The following is a 20,252-nucleotide window of genomic DNA, read 5'->3' as shown; positions in this document are numbered from 1 at the left end:
TGTCCAGGACCCACCTGTTGGATGTTATCAAGACCCAGGCATTGTAAAAGTGGGCCAGCCTGTCCCCAAAAGAACGAGGATGAAAAGGGAAGAAGAAAAACAAGTGGAACAGTGCTCTGGGCCAATGAGTCAAAATCGATGTTTAGCAGGCACTGAATGAGGGTGCAAAGAGCAGCCGCGCCCTGAGCTCAAATGCCTCCTCTTGTGAGACCTATCCCTCTTCCTGGAGTAGTCTCATCCTCTTGGGGGAGAGGGCTGCACAAAGATGTGCTGTGACCTGTATAGCTGCTGTTGCAGTGCCCCTTACTGGCATCTCTGTGTGGGTGTGTGACGGGGTGTGCATACCCCACATCAGGCAGGAAAGGGTTAATCCCACACTATGGGCAGAGGAAGTCCCACCCCTCTCAGACCCTGCTGGGCATGCTCCAACTGCTGTCCTAGTATAAAGGAGAGCAGCTCAGCTCAGTCTGGGCTGACTGCCAAGGAGGAAGGGCGCTTGGTGGAGGCCCAAGCTCAGAAGCCGTTACAGCCCTTCCCTGTGGGAGCCAGAGATCCCGAGACTCAGACTGGAGACATGTCGCTTACAGCTGACCGGCAGGAGTTGGAGTCCCAGCGAGTTACCTGCACTGAGGAGCCTGGAGACCCCAATGTCATAGGAACTACAACGTCAGGCAGTACGGTAGGAAGTGGCCCCGGGAGGTGGCATGAGTGGTATCTCCCACCCATATGAGGTCAGCATGTTGTGACTGGATTCCCCACTGATGGACCACTCCGCCACTGTTAGGGCATTGTGTTGGGACCCTGTGGAGTCGGGTGGCCTTGGGTCCCCATACCCAGCCACCACTTCCATTTTGGTGGTGGCCCCTGGATCTGGCCACTAGGCCATGCAGCCCAGCACTGGAGGGCCACTGTCTTGACTCTGGCCACTAGGCCATGCAGCCTGGTACGGGAGGGCCACAGTATTGACTCTGACCACTGAGCCGTACTGTCCAGAGTCCCAGGAGTCTTCGGTATTGTCTTGAGTCCCCAAAGGGTGGCAAGGGTGTGTATGCACTGCCACAGGTAGCTGATGAATCCTTGAAGGAATGGAGGCAAAAGTCTCCAGCTCTAGTGCACGGGGCACGCACCCACCTACTTGGGATACACATCTGCATCTACTCGAAGAAAAAGGTACTCGGTTCTAATCCCACCAGATTCCTGGCTAGGGGAGCAAAACTTCTAGCTAAGCACTGGAATAGGCTTCCAAGGAAGGCTGTGGAATCCCTGGCAGGTTCCCCCCAGTAGAGGTTCCCAAGAACAGATTAGACAAACACCTATCCAGGATGGTATAGATCAGTGGTTCTCAAACTGTGGGTTGAGACCCCCAAAGTGGGTCGTGATCCCCATTTTAATGGGGTTGCCAGTGCTGGCTTAGACTTGCTCGGGATCAGGGCTGAAGCCTGAGCCCCACAGTTCTGGGCAGTGGATCTCAGGTTACAGGCCCCCCGGCTGGGGCTGAAGCCCTTGGGCTTGGGCTTTGACCCCATCCCCGCCAGGGGCAGTGAGGCTCAGGCTTTGGCCCCCCACCCAGGGCGGTGGGACTCGGGCAGACTCAGGCTTCCCACCTCCTGGGGTCATGTAGAAATGTTTGTTGTCAGAAGGGGATTGCGGTGCAATGAAGTTTGAGAACCCCTGGTCTAGATATACTTAATCCTGCCTGAGAGTGAGGGGAATGACTAGATCTCTCAAGGTCCCTTCCAGACTTATATTTCTAGGCTAGATGAAATGTCACTTGACTACATACTGCTTCTAAAAATATTAATTGTATTGCCAAATATATGTACTGCCTGAGTGTTTCCATAGTGTGTTTTATAGTTTAATATGTGAAATATTGTACAACCATCCATTAATTTTGCTATTGACAATGATTTTTGGGATAGAACTACAATATAGTTAGAATATGTTGGGATGGCAAACCTCTAGAGGTTTGCTGTATTCCTATGCCTTACCAGTTGGGTTTGAATGGGAGAACTCCTAGAAGGCCATTGTATTGAACTGCTCGACACATATGCTATTCTTCTGTAGTTGTTAGTGAGCCGGATAGATGGAGACTTGACCTCTTTTTAAGGTAAACATATGAATCTAATCTGGGAGAACATGGGCAGGGAGGAAGGGAGGCAGAGAACGTTTCAGATATAATCAGTATCAAGGAAGCAAAACAATGCCTTTCCCAAGTACCTTATATGGCTACAGCCAGCCTTAGTTACCTCTTGGCAATTCTTGTTTCCTTTGTGTTGGTGCTACAGTAACCCCTTTCCATTTATTTTTGGCATGGAGAGGAGATCTCCAAGAATGAACTCCTTGACCTTCCCAGGTGCCACTCGTTTGGAGTTCAGAAGATTGTTTCTTTTCATAAGTAGTAAATTGGGTTGGGATTTTCTTTTATTTAATAAATATACTGCTCAGCAGCTACTACCACCTTTCTGGCAGTTTTTAATGGTTAAGGATTTTAATATTCTATCTAAATACAGTTACGATCTTATGTAGGGTATAATTTTAATTAATAAAACTTTCAAACAATTGCTGAGGCATAGCAGCCATTTTCTCCAATTCCTGCTATCTGATGTTGTGCAGAGAGTATTACTGAGTAGAATAGCAAAATGATGTCTAAAAGTGGCAGGTTTATTTTTCATGGAAATTAGTTTCCTACTGTAGAAATAATCTGAACATCAGTAGTGAAGTGAATCATTATATAGCCACTGAATTGCTATTGATTTAGTGTATTCGCTGATATAGCAAGCATTGTCAAGTTTAAAGCACTCAGAGAATTTACAGTGCAATCTGAGCAATTTTGCTGCTGTTAAAGAATCAACTGTCTCTCACTTCATGTATTAATATAGCACTAATTGAAGCATAACAGAGTGACAAACTCTAGGACCCTAGACAGACATGCAGGCTCCATGGTTAAGGCAAACACTCTATGAAGGTGCAGCTGAATGCGTCAAAATAGCGGGAGTGTCTACCCTAGGAAATAGCATGCTAGGAAATCAATACCCTAGGAAATAGCATTGATTCAGCAACTGGTTGTCAGTAATCACTTGAGCTGAACTGGTATTTGATTTAGCTGTAAGTGAAGGCAAGGAGAAACTGTGGTCAATACAATTAACCCAAGAGTCAGAGCAGCACTGACCATGGTTTGTCCTAGTTTTCATTATAGTTAAACTGTGGTCAGCACTAATTCAGATGAATGGACCATATACCAGTTCAGAAATGTCCTCCAGAATCCGCAGACAACTTGAAATGCTAGCTCCTAGAGGTATGATCTGTTCCCATTCTTACAGGTGGGTATTGACTTGGAAACCTAATGACAATTTAAAAATGTGAGGATTAACTATTTTACTGCTGATCATTCAGCAGAAACATCCTTCCACGAGTGGATATTAGGCCAAAGGTTGTGGATGGATATACTCCTGGGTTTGCTGGAGTGGGGAAGTAGGAGTTCAGCAAAACGCCCAGCCTTCTAAGGCAGCAAACAATTTCAAGTCATATTTCTCCCTGTCCACGAGAGACAGAAATAACACCTCCTACGTTTTCCTGTCTATCAAAAGCTCCAGTTCTCGAGTCATCTCCTAAAACTTTGAACTGGGAAACTGTCAATACAGAACTCTGCTGCGTGATGAAATAGAATGATTTGAGGACAACATTAGATAAAGTGAATTTAATATAATAATATACTAGGAAATGTGGAATATCAAGGTGATTATTATTAATTTTTAATTCAATAAAGTCCTCCCTTTTTAAAATTTACACCCAGCTGGCTGCAGAATTTCTAGTTTGCTGAGTCAGAGAAACCTGAGGTCTGGTTCAGGTCCAGCTTGCAGCAGAATACACAGCACTGTGGTCACGGTAAATAAAATTCTCTCTTTAAAACTAAAACTAAATTCTGTAAACTTTGTCAAACCCCATGTTGAACTTAGATAAACAGCAGGATAACAATAAAAATGTCATGTCACCCAAGCACTATTTCAGGAAATGGTGCAAACAATGTACCCAGCAACAGCACAAGTATTTTTTCACCTAGAACATTGCAATTTCTTTTAACAAGCAATGAAGTTCTACCTAACAACTTCCAACACCAGCTAATCACACCACATGTAACTTCACTGAATACTCAAAAACCTTGCACTCAGTGGCTCGCTTATGTCAGCACAGTGAGTTTACAGTGTTTACAGGGCCTGATCCACAGCCCACTGAAGTCAATAGAAAGGCTAACCTGTGCAAGACCTATTCATGTTATTGGATTTTATTTATTTTTACGCTATCATAAGAATTTAAGAATGGCCATTCTGGGTCAGACCAAAGGTCCATTTAGCCCAGTATCTTCCGACAGTGGCCAATGCTAGGTGCCCCAGAGGGAATGAACACAACAGGTAATCATCAAGTGATCCATCTCTGTCACTGATTCCCAGCTTCTGGCAAACAGAGGCTAGGGACACCATCCCTGCCCATCCTGGCTCATAGCCATTGATGGACCTATCCTCCATGAATTTATCTAGTTCTTTTTTTAACTCTCTTATAGTCTTGGCCTTCACAACATCCTCTGGCAAAGAGTTCCACAGGTTGACTGTGCGTTGTGTGAAGAAATACTTCCTTTTGTTTGTTTTTAAGCTTGCTGCCTATTAATTTCATTTGCTGACCTCTAGTGCTTGTGTTCTGAGAAGGAGTAAATAACACTTCCTTATTTACTTTCTCCACATCAGTCATGATTTTATAGACCTTGTGATAAAAGAAGGTGGGGGAGGGGCTCCTTTTTGGACACCAGGCCAGCCAGTTAGCTGTAAGCAGAAATGCTGTGTAAGGCTTAAGCCAGAAAATTCATCAGATCAGACCTAGAATTACTTATTTGAAACCCCCCAAATATGTAAATAAATTAGGAATGTTTAACTATATGTGATCAGGTTTATTTTTTTATTTGGCTTGTGGATCTCCTCTGTTATAACCCCAGATGCTTTTGTTTCCTTGTAACCTTTAAGCTGAACCCCCAAGAGAGCTATTTGGGTGCTTAATTTTTGGAATTGCTCTTTTAAAATCTAGCAAAAGCCTGAATTCCAGATTTATTTTTCCCTTTTTGTTTTTAATAAAATTAACCTTTTTTAAGAACAGGATTGGATTTTTGGTGTCCTAAGAGATTTGTGCATGTTGTTGGATTAGATGGTAGCAACAGCTAATTTCCTTTGTTTTCTTTCTCAGCTATTGTGTGTGTGTGTGTGTGTGTGTGTAAGGGCTTGAGGGTACCCCTCAGGGAGGAATTCCCAAGTGCTCCGTCCTGGGCCCAAAGGGTTTTTTTTGCATTTGGGTGGTGGCAGCGTCTACCAAGCCAAGGTCAGAGGAAAAGCTGTAACTTTGGGAGTTTAATAGAACCTGGAGTGGCAACTATTAATTTTTAAAATCCTTGCGGGCTCCCACCTTCTGTCCTCAAAGTGACAGAGTGGGGGTTCAGCCTTGACAGAGCTCAATCATATCCCCCCTTAATCATCTCTTTTCCAAGCTGAAAAGTCCAAGTCTTATTAATCTCTCCTCATACAGAAGCCGTTCCATACCCCTCATCATTTTTGTTGCCCTTTTCTGAACCTTTTCCAATTCCAATATATCTTTTTGGAGATGGGGCGACCACACCTGCATGCAGTATTCAAGATGTGGGCATACCATGGATTTATATAGAGGCAATATGATATTTTCTGTCTTATTATCTGTCCCTTTCTTAATGATTCCCAATATTCTGTTTGCTTTTTTGACTACCGTTGCACGTTGTGTGGATGTTTTCACAGAACTATCCACAATGATTCTAAGATCTTTCTTGAGTGGTAATGGCTAATTTAGATGCCATTATTTCATATGTACAGTTGGAATTATGTTTTCCAATATGCATTACTTTGCATTTATCAACATTTAATTTCATCTGCCATTTTGTTGCCCAATCATCCAGTTTTGAGAGATCCTTTTGTACCTCTTCGCAGTCTGCCTGGGCCTTAACTATCTTGAGTTGTTTTGTATCATCTGCAAATTTTTGCCAACTAACCGTTTACCCCCTTTTCCAGATCATTAATGAATATGTTGAATAGGACTGGGCCCAATACAGACCCCTGGGGGACACCACTATTTACCTCTCTCCATTCTGAAAACTGACCATTTATTCCTAACCTTTGTTTCCTATCTTTTAATCAGTTACCAATCCATAAGAGAACCTTCCCTCTTATTCAATGACTGCTTGCTTTGCTTAAGAGCCTTTGGTGAGAGATCTTGTCAAAGGCTTTCTGAAAATCTAAGTACACTATATCCACTGGATCCCCCTTGTCCATATGCTTGTTGACACCCTCAAAGAATTCTAGCAGATTGGTGAGGCAGGATTTCCCTTTACAAAAACCATGTTGATGCTTCCCAACAAATTATGTTCATCTATGTGTCTGACAATTTTGTTCTTGACTATAGTTTCAACCAGTACTGAAGTCAGGCTTACCGGCCTGTAGTTGCCAAGATCACCTCTGGAGCCCTTTTTTTAAAATTGGTATCACGTTAGTTATCCTCCAGTTATTTGGTACAGAAGCTGATTTAAATGATAGGTTACAGACTACAGTTAATAGTTCTACAATTTCACATTTGAGTTCTTTTAGAACTCTTTGGTGAACACCATCTGGTGCTGGTGGCTTATTACTGTTTAGTTTATCAATTTGTTCCAAAACCACCTCTGTCACTTCAGTCTGGGACTGGAGGATAGATAATGTCACACCAATTTTTAAAAATGGTTCCAGAGGTGATCCTGGTAATTACAGGCCGGTAAACCTAACTTCAGTACCTGGCAAACTTGTTGAAACTATAGTAAAGAACAGAATTATCAGACACATAGATGAACATGATTTGTTGGGGAAGAGTCAACATGGCTTTTGTAAAGGGACATCACGCCTCACCAATCTATTAGAATTCTTTGAGGTGGTCAACAGACGTGCACAAGAGTGATCCCGTGGATATAGTGTATTTGGACTTTCAGAAAGCCTTTGACAAGGTCCCTCACCAAAGGCTCTAAAGCAAAGTAAGCAGTGATGGGATAAGAGAGAAGGTCCTCTCATGGATTGGTAACTGGTTAAAAGATAGGAAACAAAGGGTAGGAATAAATGGTCAGTTTTTAGAATGGAGAGAGCTAAACACTGGTGTCCCAAGGGATCTATACTGGGACCAGTGCTGTTCAACATATTTATAAATGATCTGGAAAAAGTGGTAAACAGGTGGCAAAATTTGCAGATGATACAAAATTACTCAAGATAGTTAAGTCCAAAGTAGAGTGCAAAGAGTTACAAGGGGATCTCACAGAATAGGTGATTGGACAACAAAATGGCAGATGAAATCCAGTTTTGATAAATGCAAAGTAATGCATCTTGGAAAACAATAATCCCAACTGTACATTCAAAATTATGGGATCTAGTAATTAGCTCTTACCACACCAGAAAGAAGTCTTGGAATCACTGTGCATAGTTCTCTGAAAACATCCACTCAATGTGCAGCAGCAGTCAGAAAAGCTAATAGAATTTTAGGAACTATGAGGAAAGAGATAATAAGGCAGAAAATATCATAATGCTACTATATAAATCAATGGTATGCCCACACCTTGGATACTGCTTGCAGTTCTGATCTCCCCATGTCAAAAAAGATATTAGATTTGGAAAAGGTACAGAGATGAGCAACAAAAATAATTAAGGAGGAAAGATTCCTTTTTAATTTGATAATTACTCCAAGAAGAATGTCATAGGAAGAGTCCCATTTAACATGCTTCATAAAGTTGATATTAAATTTTCTATGCATGTTTGCATAAATATATATTATTTAACTGACCGTTTAATGGCTGCTTCAGAGCTGTTACAGTTGGCCATGTACACAGGCAAGTTGGAAACTGTTAAAAAGCAGATAGTGCCCATGATAGTTAACTATTTCTTTTCCTGCTTTCAGAATATTTGTTGGTGTTTTTCAGTTTCATTGTCCCTGAGAGACCACAGCTTCCCATCACCACTTCAGAAACAGCTCACCTGCCAATGCTTTCTGACTTGCTGACTGGAGGCAGTGGCAGGAAGCCACAATTGCTCAGTAAATTGATCTCTCCACATCTCACAACTCTGACAATGCAAGACTATTTGGATAGAAGGAAGCTGCAGTGACTGCAAGCAACCACAAAATGCTAAAAGGGACCTTTCCCAGTTATTTACAATACTCAGAGTAAGAGCAAAACAAGAGCTTTTTTTTTTTTTTTTTTTTAAACAAAACAAGTGCTTTTTAACTCTAACATAAACACAGAAGAACAGTAGTTTGGGAGCAGGTGCCCTAATTTGCTCTAAAACAAAATCCACACATTGCAGATTCAAAAATTCACCCCTGCCTGGGGTCTGGTTTTGTTAAAGAAATTAACAAAAACATAAACTGTGTGGAGATTCTGGTTGTGCTTTTATCTTGAACCTTTTCTTCAGCGTGGTGGCTCCTACAGTGCCTACCTCAGAACTGCTCAGCCCAGAACCTAGATCCCTTCTGTCTCTAGAAAACAGCTCTCACTTCCTTTTGCAGTAAAAAACCTTCTGCCCTGGTGAGTGGCAGAATCCATTTAACCCTTTCCTACTAGAATAAACACCAGTTGAAAGGCATGGGGGTGTGTCAAGCAAACACTGCTACCCTGTTACACAGCAATTTTTTTTAAGAGACAAGCTCCTGATTCAACCTTTGGATCTGTATCAAAACTTTCTCAAAGTTTGTAGCATTCAGATCCAGGGGTTTGGTTCAGATATAAAGGGCAGCTGCAAAGTTCGGTTCCAGATCAGAATTATTCCAAAGCATGGAAGTGTTCAGATCTGTGGCTTTGGTTCTGGAACCAACTCTCTTTGGGGTTTGTTTGTTTGTTTTTTACAGATATGAAAAAATCTGACTTGGCAGCAACCCCTGAATGAGACACTTAGGATCAAGATCTTCATGAAACTTCCTTTTACAGTGGGATTATTGGAAGCAAAACCAAGGCTTTCGACAACAATGCTATTGAAGACTAAAGCCTGATCTTACAAGTAGCTCTATGCAACTGTCTATTAACCCACTGACTTCAGAGGGGCTTGTTTCAAGGTTCACTTAAGAGCCTGATTCTGATCTTACAGTAACTCCACTGAAATCAATGGAGTTGCTGTGAGATCAGAATCAGGCCCTCATGCCTCAGAGTCATTGATGTTAATGGAGTTACACTGGTATAAAACCAGACCTATACTTTAAAGAGAGAGAGACTGTGATGGGACAGAGAGGGGGAACTAGGCCTCAGTGGCCCCCTACTGATGACTCCATTGCTCTGCTGCATTCTTCAGGAAACGTATCTGTGAAGAAAAGAGCAGCCATTTTGAATATCAGCAAGATCTAGTCCTCCAGCAGCCAGAAAGGCAGGGGACCAACAACAGCCAGTCAAGGCCCATCAAGCCAAAATAAAAGGAGCTGCTTGCTGTCAGCAAGCAAGACAGTTCTGAGCTGGAGCTGTAAGAGTGAGGGGGGATTCTTCTTTGGCTGCAGCCAGAGGAACCAGGCTGGGCCAGGGCTGTTACTGACAGGGGCAATGGCTAAGAGAGAACCCTGCTGATTCAATTGGAGAGAGGGAATTTAATCCAGATAGTGTAAGATTGATCCTGAAGAGCAAGGAACTGTTTCTATCATTTGAGTTTGTAATACACCAGAAAAGGCTTTGGAGTGTGTGACCTGGCCAGAAGGCCAAGTCCCAGAAGACCCATGGAGGTAGATTGATAGCCTGCAGGGGGTGATGGTAGCCCAAGAGAAAGGCAAAACTGTAACTGGATGACAAGGAATCCTCAAGAGGTGAGTACAACCCACCACAGAGGCCATAAAATACTTCAGGGAAAAAATTCAAAATTAGGCATCTACATAAAAGTGGCTTGATTTCTTCCCCCCAAAACACTGAACTTCTCTAAACTTCCATCTCTAGGTTTCTCTCATGGCAGTGTTCTAACAAGTAGCTTATAGTATCAATAATTATACATGTATTTAATTAAAGATAGTAAATAAAAATTCATGGATATTTGAGTATACTCAGTTTTTTCAGCTAATAGGCTAGATTCCATGGTCCATTCTGGCTGCCTATTACCACTCTAGAGCACCCAGACACCCAGTTCAGCTGGCCAATTAAACCAGGTTTACAGCTGCTTTGCATGGCTGGAGTGCCACAAAGGACTCCAGTAAACCTGGCCCAACCGTTACAGTTTTACAGGAAAATGTAAAATTCAGGAGCCCAAGCAATATAAGCAGAGTTTAAGGTATATCAAATTTTATGTAATCTAGTAGAAAAAGTTCTGAGATTATTGAAAAGAAATAATCTACACTTCCTGTTCTAATTACACCAGGGAAGACAAACAGCAGAGAATGTGAAAGTTAACTAAAACCAATCCTAGAATTGTGCTGAATTCAGTAGTGGCAAGAACATTGTGAAGCCATATTGGCTTGTACTCTACAACAAACAAGATTTTAAAAGAGTATTACAGGAAAAATTAAAAAAAAAAAAAGCAATATAAACTGGTCACCATTTTCAAATGTAGGTGTCTAAAGTTTGAGAGGCAATGGGGTTGTAAGGAGCACAGCTGGCTCCCAGCCAGGTCGCTAGGCAACCCAGCAAGCTCAGGTGGGTGCAATACACCTTTGTTAAATGACTGCTTCCTGATTGGGCATGGGAGCCAGCAGCCTGCTACTTGAGTAGTCCAGCGGCTGAAGCACAGCAGCTGCTCAACTCCTACCATGCCTCAGCTGCGCTTGCCCTGCTCTTGCTTCAGCTTCCTGCTCCAGCCTCTGATTCCAGCTCCTTGCTCCAGCCTGTTTTCAGCCCTTACTCCACCCTGGTCCAGCCTTGATTCCTGCCCACTTCAGTCTACTCCTTGCCTCCAAGTCCTGGTTCTGACTCGGACTCCTACCTTTGGCTCGGCTTCTCAATCCTGATTTTTTGCTTACCCTTTGGGTTGGTGTTCTCGATCCTGTCTCCAGTTCTGACCTTTTGTCTTGGCTCCTCCACTCTGACTCCAGCTCATCCTTGGACCTGTACCTGACTCCTGAATTTACACTCGCCATTATTTCAAACTGCTGCCACAACTACCAGGCAAGGACCTGGCCCACCCATTGGGTACACCAACCATGCCCTGGCAACCTACAGTTTGAGCAACCCCAAAAGACCAGATGTAGGGAAGGCATAGACCTAATGACATGGAGGTCCCTCCTGAAGTGACCTCAGCAGGAGCCCAGCTCACCCTTGTGGAGTTAGTTGGAGCCTTACAGGAAATGCAGACCCAGGTTGTTGCACTTTGAGATCAGAATGCAGTCCTGCAGGCCCAGGGGCAAGCCCATGAAATGCAGGCACAAGATGCCACAGTACAAGACTGGAATGCTACCCTCAAGATCTAGGTGCAAGCCCAGGTAGCGGCTACAGTCCCCGACCCTCACACCTTCTATCCAGAAGCCCAAGGTCTCCATACTGGACAAATTCAATGTCCATGCCATATTCTGGGGGTTCTTGAATCAGTATTGTCTGCTATTCATTCTGTGACTGTTATCATACTCCAGGGACCAGTCCCGAGTAGGAATTGTGATTAGCCTGCTTACCGGAGATTCCCTGGCATAGGCTTCCTCACTGTTGGAGGTGTCTAGCCCTCTTCTCAAATGCTTGAGGAGTTTGTTCAGGCAATGGCATGCATTTTTTGATTACCCTAATGGAGAGCGCACTGCAGAAGCTGGGCTCCAAGTCCTCTGGCAGGGATCCCAACCCATCACCAGATCTGCAGCTGAGTTTCAATGCCTGGCAGCTGATACCTGCTGGAATGAGACGGCACAAATACATTATTTCTGGCAAAGACTCAATGACGCTTTTAAGGACAAATTAGCTCAGTTGGAACCCCTGCCTAGGGGACCCTGACTGATCTGTGTATTAGGATAGATGACCAGCTAACAGAATGACAAATGCATCACTCAACCCTTGTGGAATCAGACTCCGTCCGTTGCGACTCCAGGCAATCTACTGGAGCCTGATGTGATGCAGATCGACCAAATGTGACCCCCCCCATGTATCCACCAATGAAAAGAGATTGTGCCAGGCTCCAGGAGTCTGCCTGTACTTTGGGGAATCTGGGGATTTTTTTAGTGGGTTGCCTGGCCAAGGACCGATGCTCCTCCATGTCGGGAAATGCCAGACATGGACGAGGCTGGGTCAGTACTCCATTCTTCTTCACAGTAAGCTGCTCTGCTGCTCCAAGAATTTGTCAAGGGTCGTTGGATTCCTATCCTCTGCAAAATCTCCCCTGTGCTCCTTTAGACCATTCATACATCATCCCTCTCTTCGGGGTCCATCACATATCACACCAGTGGTGGCCACCAGGAAAACAAGCAATTCAGGGTGATCTATGCCCTGCATTTGCAAATCATCCTTGATACCCACAACCCCCTAATCAGCTGGTAATCAAAGACATTGCTCTTCTGCTCCCTGCAGTGCCAGTGAGACTGTCTCCCAAGCCCCTGTTCATGGCTGACTGTGCTCTATAGTATGCTCCAACCTCCAAGGCTCCCAGAGAGGCAAGCAGTGGCCCAGTCACACATAAGATTCTTGTCAAATACCTGAAGTTTACCAGGGTGTTCAATAAACAGAAGGCAGATGCAGGGATGAACACCATGAAGTTGAGGGGGAAGATCTTACCACCATTATCAAATCCTCTCACTTCATTGGAGGGATGGGAGAAGGCCATCTGATGACCACCATCTGCTCCCTGGTGCCTCAAACAGGTGGCTGGAAAGCAGAGAGAAATCTGGCAGTCCCTGGAAAGCTTTAGTGCCTTCTTAGGGGCCAAGTTTCCATCTACAGCAAGGCCTCCTCTTACATTCCTGAAGGAGACCCCAGAATCCAGGTATTGAGGTTCTGCCATGGGGGAGTCATGGCACGACATTTTGGCCAGTTCAAGACCAGGAATCTGATTTCCAAGTATCTCTGATGGCCAACCTTATGAAAAGATGTCAAGGACTATGTTAGGATGTGTCACCTCTGCATCCACACTAAAACACCATGCACAAGACCTGTAGGCCTTCTCTAACCCCTTCCCATGCCCTCACACCCTGAGTCTACCCTCTCAGTGGACTTATTGGGAGCAGCTCTATAATGACTGTTTGGTGGTCCTGATAGTGGAGGACCTCCTGATGAAAATGGCCCATTTCATTCCCTGTTGTACCCTTCCATCAGCCTGTGAAAATGCACAGTTCTTCTTGGAACACATCTTCCGGTATCACAGCATGCCAGGTCATATCATTTCTGATCGGGGCGCCCAATTTGTCTCCCAGTTTAGGCAGAAATTTCTCTGCCTTTTTGGACCAAGCGCCTCCTCTCAGTTGCCTACTACCCTCAGACTGATTGCCAGACAGAAAGGGTCGACCAGACAATGGAATGGTACCTCTGCTATTTTTTGAATTTTCACCAAATTGACTGGGTTCTCATTATTTTTGACTGAATTTACTTACAATAATGCAACTCATGCCTTTACCCAGCAAAGCCCATTTTTCAAGAACTTCATTTTTCATCGCTAGTTTCGCACTGAGCTATCAGAAGACCCTTCTGTTCTGGCAGCCACAAACTTGGTCCTTCATCTCTGACAAATTTGTCAGGAGCTCAGAGCATTTGGCCACTGCCAAAGAGTCTTATAAGAGCTATGCTGATCGACATTGGCAAGTTGCCCTGGATTTAAACATCGGAAATAAGGAATGGCTCTCCACCCAGAACTTGGAATCATCCTATCCGTCTGCTAAGCTTGATCACAAGTACCTGAGCCCCATTTAGATCACACAGATGACAAATCCAGTGACCTTCAAATTCCAGCTCCCAGAATCCCTCCGTATCCACACTGTCTTTCAGTCGGCCCTTCCCTGGGTGGATGGCTCCACCACCACCCCTACAATGGCCCAGGAACAGTATGAGGTCCATCAAATCCTCGACTCCTGACAGGTCAGGGATAAGCTCCAATACCTAGTACACTGGAAGAGATATGGACCGGACGAGTGGTCCTAGGATCCCGTAGAAAACATCCATGCCCCCACCCTGTTACAGGAATTTCACCAATGATGCCCTGAGAAACCAGGATTTAGGGTGCTGTTGGGAGCACAGCTGTCTCTCAGCCTGGTCTCTAGGCAACCCAGCAAGCTCAGCTGGGCCCGATGAGCCTTCGCCAAATGGTTGTGCTTCCTGATTCGGCTGGGGAATCAGCAGCCTGCTGCTGGAGCCTTGCAGCGGCAGCACCCCAGCAGCTGCTCAGTGTGGTACCATGCCTGCAGCTGTGCTTGCCCGGCTTTCACTTCTGCCTGCTGCTCCAGCCTTGACTCCTGCCAGCTTCACTTTAGTCATTGCCTCCCTGCCCTGATTCTAACTCATGTCCCACCTTTTAGCTTGGCTTCTCAATCCTGACTCCGGCTTCACCCTCAAACCAGTACCTGACTCCTGGATCCACACTCACTATTACTCTGTACTGCTGCCACAACCACCAGGCAAGGTCCTGCTCCACCCACTAGGTAGGCTGCCCTTGCCCCGCCAGCTTACAGTGGGCCAGGGGATACAGCCCTGAAATGGGACTTAAATTACCTGAGTTTTGTTCCCATCTCTGCTATTGACCTGCTGTGTAACCTTAGGCAAGTTATTTCACAAATCTGTGCCTTCACTTCTTCTCTTATGCCTTGACTGTCTTCTTTCTTTAGACTGTAAGATCTTTGGAGTAGGACTAAATCTTAATGTGTGTCTGCAGAGTGCCTAGCACTGTGAGGCCCTCCAATGATGGTTGGGACATCTAGACATTACTGTAATGCAAATAAATAATAATGATGATTTTAAAACAGGCACCTAAATAGAAGTGGCTTGCTTCCCCGCCCCCCCCCCCCCCCGCAAAGATGCCAAGCAACTACTTTTTATTTACTATTTTAAACTAACAAAACATAACTGTTGACAGTACACACTATTTGCTAGACTAACAGTCTTGACAGAAATATAGAAGAGGAACTGCAAAGTATCTATATCTATATATAATATGTATGTATAAATTAATGTTAACTTTCAAAGGGTATGTCTACACTGCAATGAAAGCGCAGGGACTGTGGGACTTGAGCTCGCAGGCTTGGTCTTTTTAAGCTCAGACTTGAGCATCCATGCTAAATATTGACCAAAGGTTTAGAATTTCTGGATCCAGGTCTCACAGCTGTGCTCACGCATCCACATTGTGCTATACAGACCGCAGTCAAACTAGACTATGTCTAGGGCCTTCCCCTGCTGTAGCAGCTCTAGCCCTTTGTAATGGTGCACTGTGGTAAAACTTGACTACCCATTCCACAGCACTTTACAGGAAGTTGGTGCAGCCTGCCAACATATCCGGCCAATATGTCTTTTAGGTCTGCACATTCCAGGCAATTGGAGCCAGCAACATGGAGGGGTCATCATTTTGAAGAAGTTGTCCTGCTTGGGCTTTCACTCCTGTTCCATGAACCAGGCAGAGCAGCCAGGAGATGCTGGTGGACATTTTGGTGGCATTTTCTGACCTAGCGAAGGCACCTGTCTGAGAAGGGGAATGCAGACATAGCAGACTTGAACTGGCTGATGCTACACACAATTCTCGGTATAGCTACTGTTGCCCCCTTTGTGGACCAGCATTTTTGGAGCAGGGCTACAAGTGCAAACTGGTGGGATCACATCAGCATGCGGACCTGGGGTGTCTGGCAAAGAAATTTCACATGGAGAAAAGCTCCAGAAATGTAGCTTTCTGAGCACCTTGCCCTGATCCTCTAGCACCACAGCACAAGTATGACAGTGGCCATGCCAGTCCAGAAGTGAGTGATTACAATCATCTGGCAGCTAGCTACTTCAGACTGCTACAGGTCCATTGCTAACCACTTTGGTGGTGGAACCGTTGGTAAAGTCATGGCTGAGGTTTCTGAGGCAGTAAAGCATATGATTTTACCCAAAGGTGGTGGACATAAACAATATCCCAGAAGTAATTACTGAGTAATTTTAGAGAATGAGGTTTCCAAACTGCATCAGGACTATTGATGGGACTCATGTGCCCATAGTTTTTCTTCCTCAAGAAACACAAATACATAAACCGCAAACTACACTGTTATGCAGGTCTATTTGGACCACAGAGGCTGATTTATGGATGCCATTGTGGGCTGCACTGGAAAAGTTCATGAGGCTAGGTTTTTCTGTTGATCGGGAATCTGCCTTTAGGGACAGGCCAGGACACTATTCCCACCAAATGCCATCGTCATAAATGGATTAACTGTCCCTGCTGTTGTTCTAGAGGATCCAGCATACCCCCTTCTTCTTTCACTTATGAAACCATATCCTAGTAAGAGGCCCTTGTAAAAGATTCTCGTTAAGTCTAAGATGGTGGTTTAAATGTACATTGAGATTGAAATCCTGCTGCTGTTCACATGTTTGGATTCCAGTGTCATCAATGTTGTCTGTATTATTGTGGCTTGCTGGGCTGTTTACAATCTTTGAATCCAAAAGTGAGCATTTTCTGCCCCTAAATGGACCTACCATGATAGTGTGGATTGTTGAGCCAGTACACTCGGCCAGAAAGTGCATCCGTCACAGTGGGAACAGGATGCACACTGGCAACAGAAATCAGGGATGCTTTGTGCACTCACATTGTGGACTTACATGGACCAATGGAAGAAAAAGAATGGTATATTAATGAATGTTTTTGTACAGCAGTTTTTAGAGTAAATGAAGTACTGACGCTGTATGCTATGAATGGGTGTGTGTGATTGTCATGAATTGTTAATTGTGAATGAGATGATTGCTTATCCAATGTGTATGGGGAGAGGGGGTGATTTGTGTGGCATGACCTGGGGATTTTCATTATGGATTGATCTGAAAAGATGTACTGTATTGAGAAATTGTTTGGATACACAATTCCCAGTTGTGCCTTATCATGTCTTTTTCTTTATCCTTCGAAATACTCATTACATGATGTGATCCAGTGTAGTAGTAAACTTTTTAAATAAAATTAAAGCCTTTTTACTTGTGAATATAGTTGTATTACAAAAAAAATTAAATTAGTGTCTGACAGGACAGCTGCCATTACAACCCCAAAGCATCAGCAATAAACCAAAACCAGTAATAAAATAAAGTGCATAGCACAAACATTTAACAGTCCAAAAAAATAATTCCATACTTTTGTATGGTCCCTGGTCTCCTGTTTCTCTCCCCCAGTGCCTTTCTAATATGTTTAACACACACTTGGTGCCGCTGCTAGGGGTGGAGGACTGCTAGGGGTACATTTGCCCTTTCCAACTAGTTTTCAGTCCCAGTTGCATGGACTATCCAACGTGGTATTGTTCAATAAGTTTTCTTGGTACTGTGGAGCGGATTCAGGAGAGAGTGGAATAAGAGGCTGAGGCCTTGTTGCCATTAGTGAAAGCAGCCTCTCAAATATGTCAGTAGTGTAAGGCCTTGCCTCCTGACGCATCAGGCTGCCAACCCTGGGAGTATTACTTCTGGGGTCAAGGTGGACACATGACCAGAAGCAAAATGTGTCATGTGACCCCCCTAAGAACTCCTCCCATTGCCCTCTACCAATCAGGTTGGGTTCCGGCCACAGAGGACCTCCCAGAGAGTAGATTTGACCAATTGGAGAGGGGAGTTCTGGGGCAAGGTGACCTGCTCAGAAGAGGGGTAATGTGACCCCCCCCCCCAATATCTGCCCCTACTGCCCTCTGCCAATCGGAGCACAGCACTGCCCTGGGAAGTCCCAGTGCCGCACAGAAGACGCCATTTCGTTCCAAGAATGCGTGTTTTAGAAATCATGGAACGGCTGAGAGGAAACATGGACTCCTTCAGCACCCCCATAAGAACTTCGGAGTTTGTTTTAGCTCCAAGAGCCTTCAACTGCCCACAGAGGAAGCGATACATCAGCGACAGTTCTGAGGAGGAGGAGAGAGTGGCCACGGGGAGCCCTTTGGCCCAGCCCTTGATGGATACGCCGGAACCCAACCCTGACACCCAAATGCTCGTGAGGCAGACCAACGAGCGTGATGGTCTCTCATTGTCCACCCCTATGGAGGAAGGCAACCATGGTTCCTGGGGATCACCGGTGGACAAGGTGAACAGAAAAGTCATCACTCAGGGAAATGAACAATTAAGAAGTGACGGTTGAGGATGGGATGTAATGGGGTAGGAACCGAACCGGTGGTTGCATAAATCTAAAAAACAAGCGGTGGGGGCTTACAGCTGTTTCGTTTCCAAAAATCTCTCGACAGCTCGACAATGCCTTCCTAGAGGCCCTGGAGTCCCGGACAGTGTTGCATCAGACAACGAAGATGAACCAGGCCTGCCTTGTTTTTGCTCAACTCCAGTACAAATCATTGACGAAAACGCCGAGGATGATAGCCCTGTGGAGTTTAGGAGGAGACTTGGCATGGAACTAACTGAGCCAGTGCCATGTCATGAGTGTAAAAAAGTCATGCGGTCTATTGTACATGTTGCTGTTTTTGCTGTCCTTAATCACTGTCTTAGGGAAAAGCTTTTCGAAGATTGTGAGGGCTGTGTTGTAGACGTGCGAGGCCAATGGCACCGTGACTGTGACTTCAGAGGATATAAACTGCAAGGTCCAGGACCTGTGTGCTGAACTGTGTTTGGAAAGCTTATTAAACTTTGAGTTAAACATAGGTTAACTCAAGAACATTTAGCACAAGGGGTAACCTTGGTAAATGCTGTGCAATTTGGTCGAGACCCTGACAGTGTTTTAAAGAAAATCACTAAACCCGAGGATGCCTGCTTAGAGCATTATATTGACCGTCCGGTCCACACAAAAAGTTACAGAACCCTGCTTAGGAAAAAGACTCTTTGTAAGAAATTGAAAAGGATTAAGTTAGAGAATGGTGAGGGGACAAATATGCGATATAAAACTTGGCAGCTTGTAAATAAAAATATCTATTCAAAAGGGCTTTGTGACTATCTGTGCTTCTGTTAGAAGGTCTGTGTGGCCCTTAAGTAAGATAAAAGTTTTGATGGAGCATCTCGGTTTGTTTTCAAGGGCCGTATGTCTTTTAAATAAAAAAAATAGTTTGTGAGAACCCAGCTATTGTGTCTTTGTTTAAAGAGACTGATTTACAGCAAAAAGATTAAATGTGTGTAATAGAATCCTGAGGAAAAATAAAAAATGTGTTTAAAATAAAGCAAAAAACCCTCCTATATTAGGTATAAAACAGGGATGTTTGAGATGTGTTTGAATACAATAAAGCTGACTCACCCTGTTGAACTGATGGTTTAACCACACCCCCACTGAATAGCCAGGGTGACTCTATTGAGTCTTTTGAGTCTGTAGATCTAGATGGGAGGGAGGGATAGCTCAGTGGTTTGAGCATTGGCCTGCTAAACCCAGGGTTGTGAGTTCAATCCTTAAGGGGGCCACTTAGGGATCTGGGGCAAAAATTGGGGATTGGTCCTGCTTTGAGCAGGGGCTTGGACTAGATGATCTCCTCAGGTCCCTGGACTAGATGATCTCCTCAGGTCCCTTCCAACCCTGATATTCTATGTGATTACCCACCCTTGTTTCCATCAGAGTTAAATGTATTAGTGATCAGTAATTAAGTTTGATGGGTATACACCCACAGTAAGGGAGGGGGTGGGGATGGTGAGCTCTGATGGATATTAAATGAAATAAAAGCTCAGGAGTGTGTAGAACTATTGGACAATTTAAACATAACCTCAGGAGTTCACAGACGCTATTGAACAGTTTAAATAAAACCTCAGGAGTTCATTGACTGCTATGGGTCAGTCTTTCTAGCAACTCAAAGTCATTGAAAGTTTATATTACTATATTTATATAAATAAACAAGGGTCTAACCCAAAACTGAAATGTTTCAAGGGTTCACAAACCTCCACCATACTTTGTTCTTGCAGCAAATGCTTAGTTTATAAATCAAACATTTAAAAGCTATGAAAAAAACCCCTAAGAATCAAATATTTAAAAGCTATGGGTATTTGTAGAGTGTTTACTATGGTTGTGCTACATCCATTTTATTTCAAAACAAACCTAAACTTTAAGCATGAAAGAAACGTTTAAAAAAAAAATCTTAAGACATTCATTGATACCTGAAAGGTCCCCCCAGTCAGGAGAGGGTACAGTAGCATTAAGGATTGCTGTGTATGGTGATTTACTGTTTAACACTGTAAGAAGGCCCTAGAGTAC

The 20,252-nt window shown here is 44.2% G+C and overlaps 1 protein-coding gene across 7 annotated transcripts; it reads left to right on the top strand.

The window, feature by feature from the left end:
- The first annotated feature begins 204 nt into the window (after positions 1 to 204).
- On the top strand, positions 205 to 19,092 carry LOC144273911 (uncharacterized). Of its 7 annotated transcripts, none has more exons than XR_013347816.1 (4): positions 205 to 679; positions 3,794 to 3,885; positions 7,978 to 9,858; positions 15,448 to 19,092. XR_013347816.1 is itself a non-coding variant. In XM_077832633.1 (3 exons), exons 1-3 carry the CDS (start codon positions 380 to 382, stop codon positions 8,926 to 8,928), a joined length of 414 nt encoding a protein of 137 aa, XP_077688759.1. In that variant the 5' UTR covers positions 205 to 379; the 3' UTR covers positions 8,929 to 14,169. The 7 variants fall into 7 exon arrangements, 1 of the variants encoding a protein (XP_077688759.1); XR_013347814.1 differs by lacking the exon at positions 15,448 to 19,092 and having other exon boundaries at positions 7,978 to 8,241; positions 8,923 to 14,169; XR_013347809.1 differs by lacking the exon at positions 15,448 to 19,092 and having other exon boundaries at positions 8,000 to 14,169.
- The last annotated feature ends 1,160 nt before the right edge of the window (positions 19,093 to 20,252 follow it).

This window comes from Eretmochelys imbricata, chromosome 1, assembly GCF_965152235.1.
Source record: "Eretmochelys imbricata isolate rEreImb1 chromosome 1, rEreImb1.hap1, whole genome shotgun sequence".
Classification (NCBI taxonomy): Eukaryota; Metazoa; Chordata; order Testudines; family Cheloniidae; genus Eretmochelys; species Eretmochelys imbricata.
Note: the sequence above shows the minus strand (reverse complement) of the source record. Positions and strands in the feature narration are given on the sequence as shown.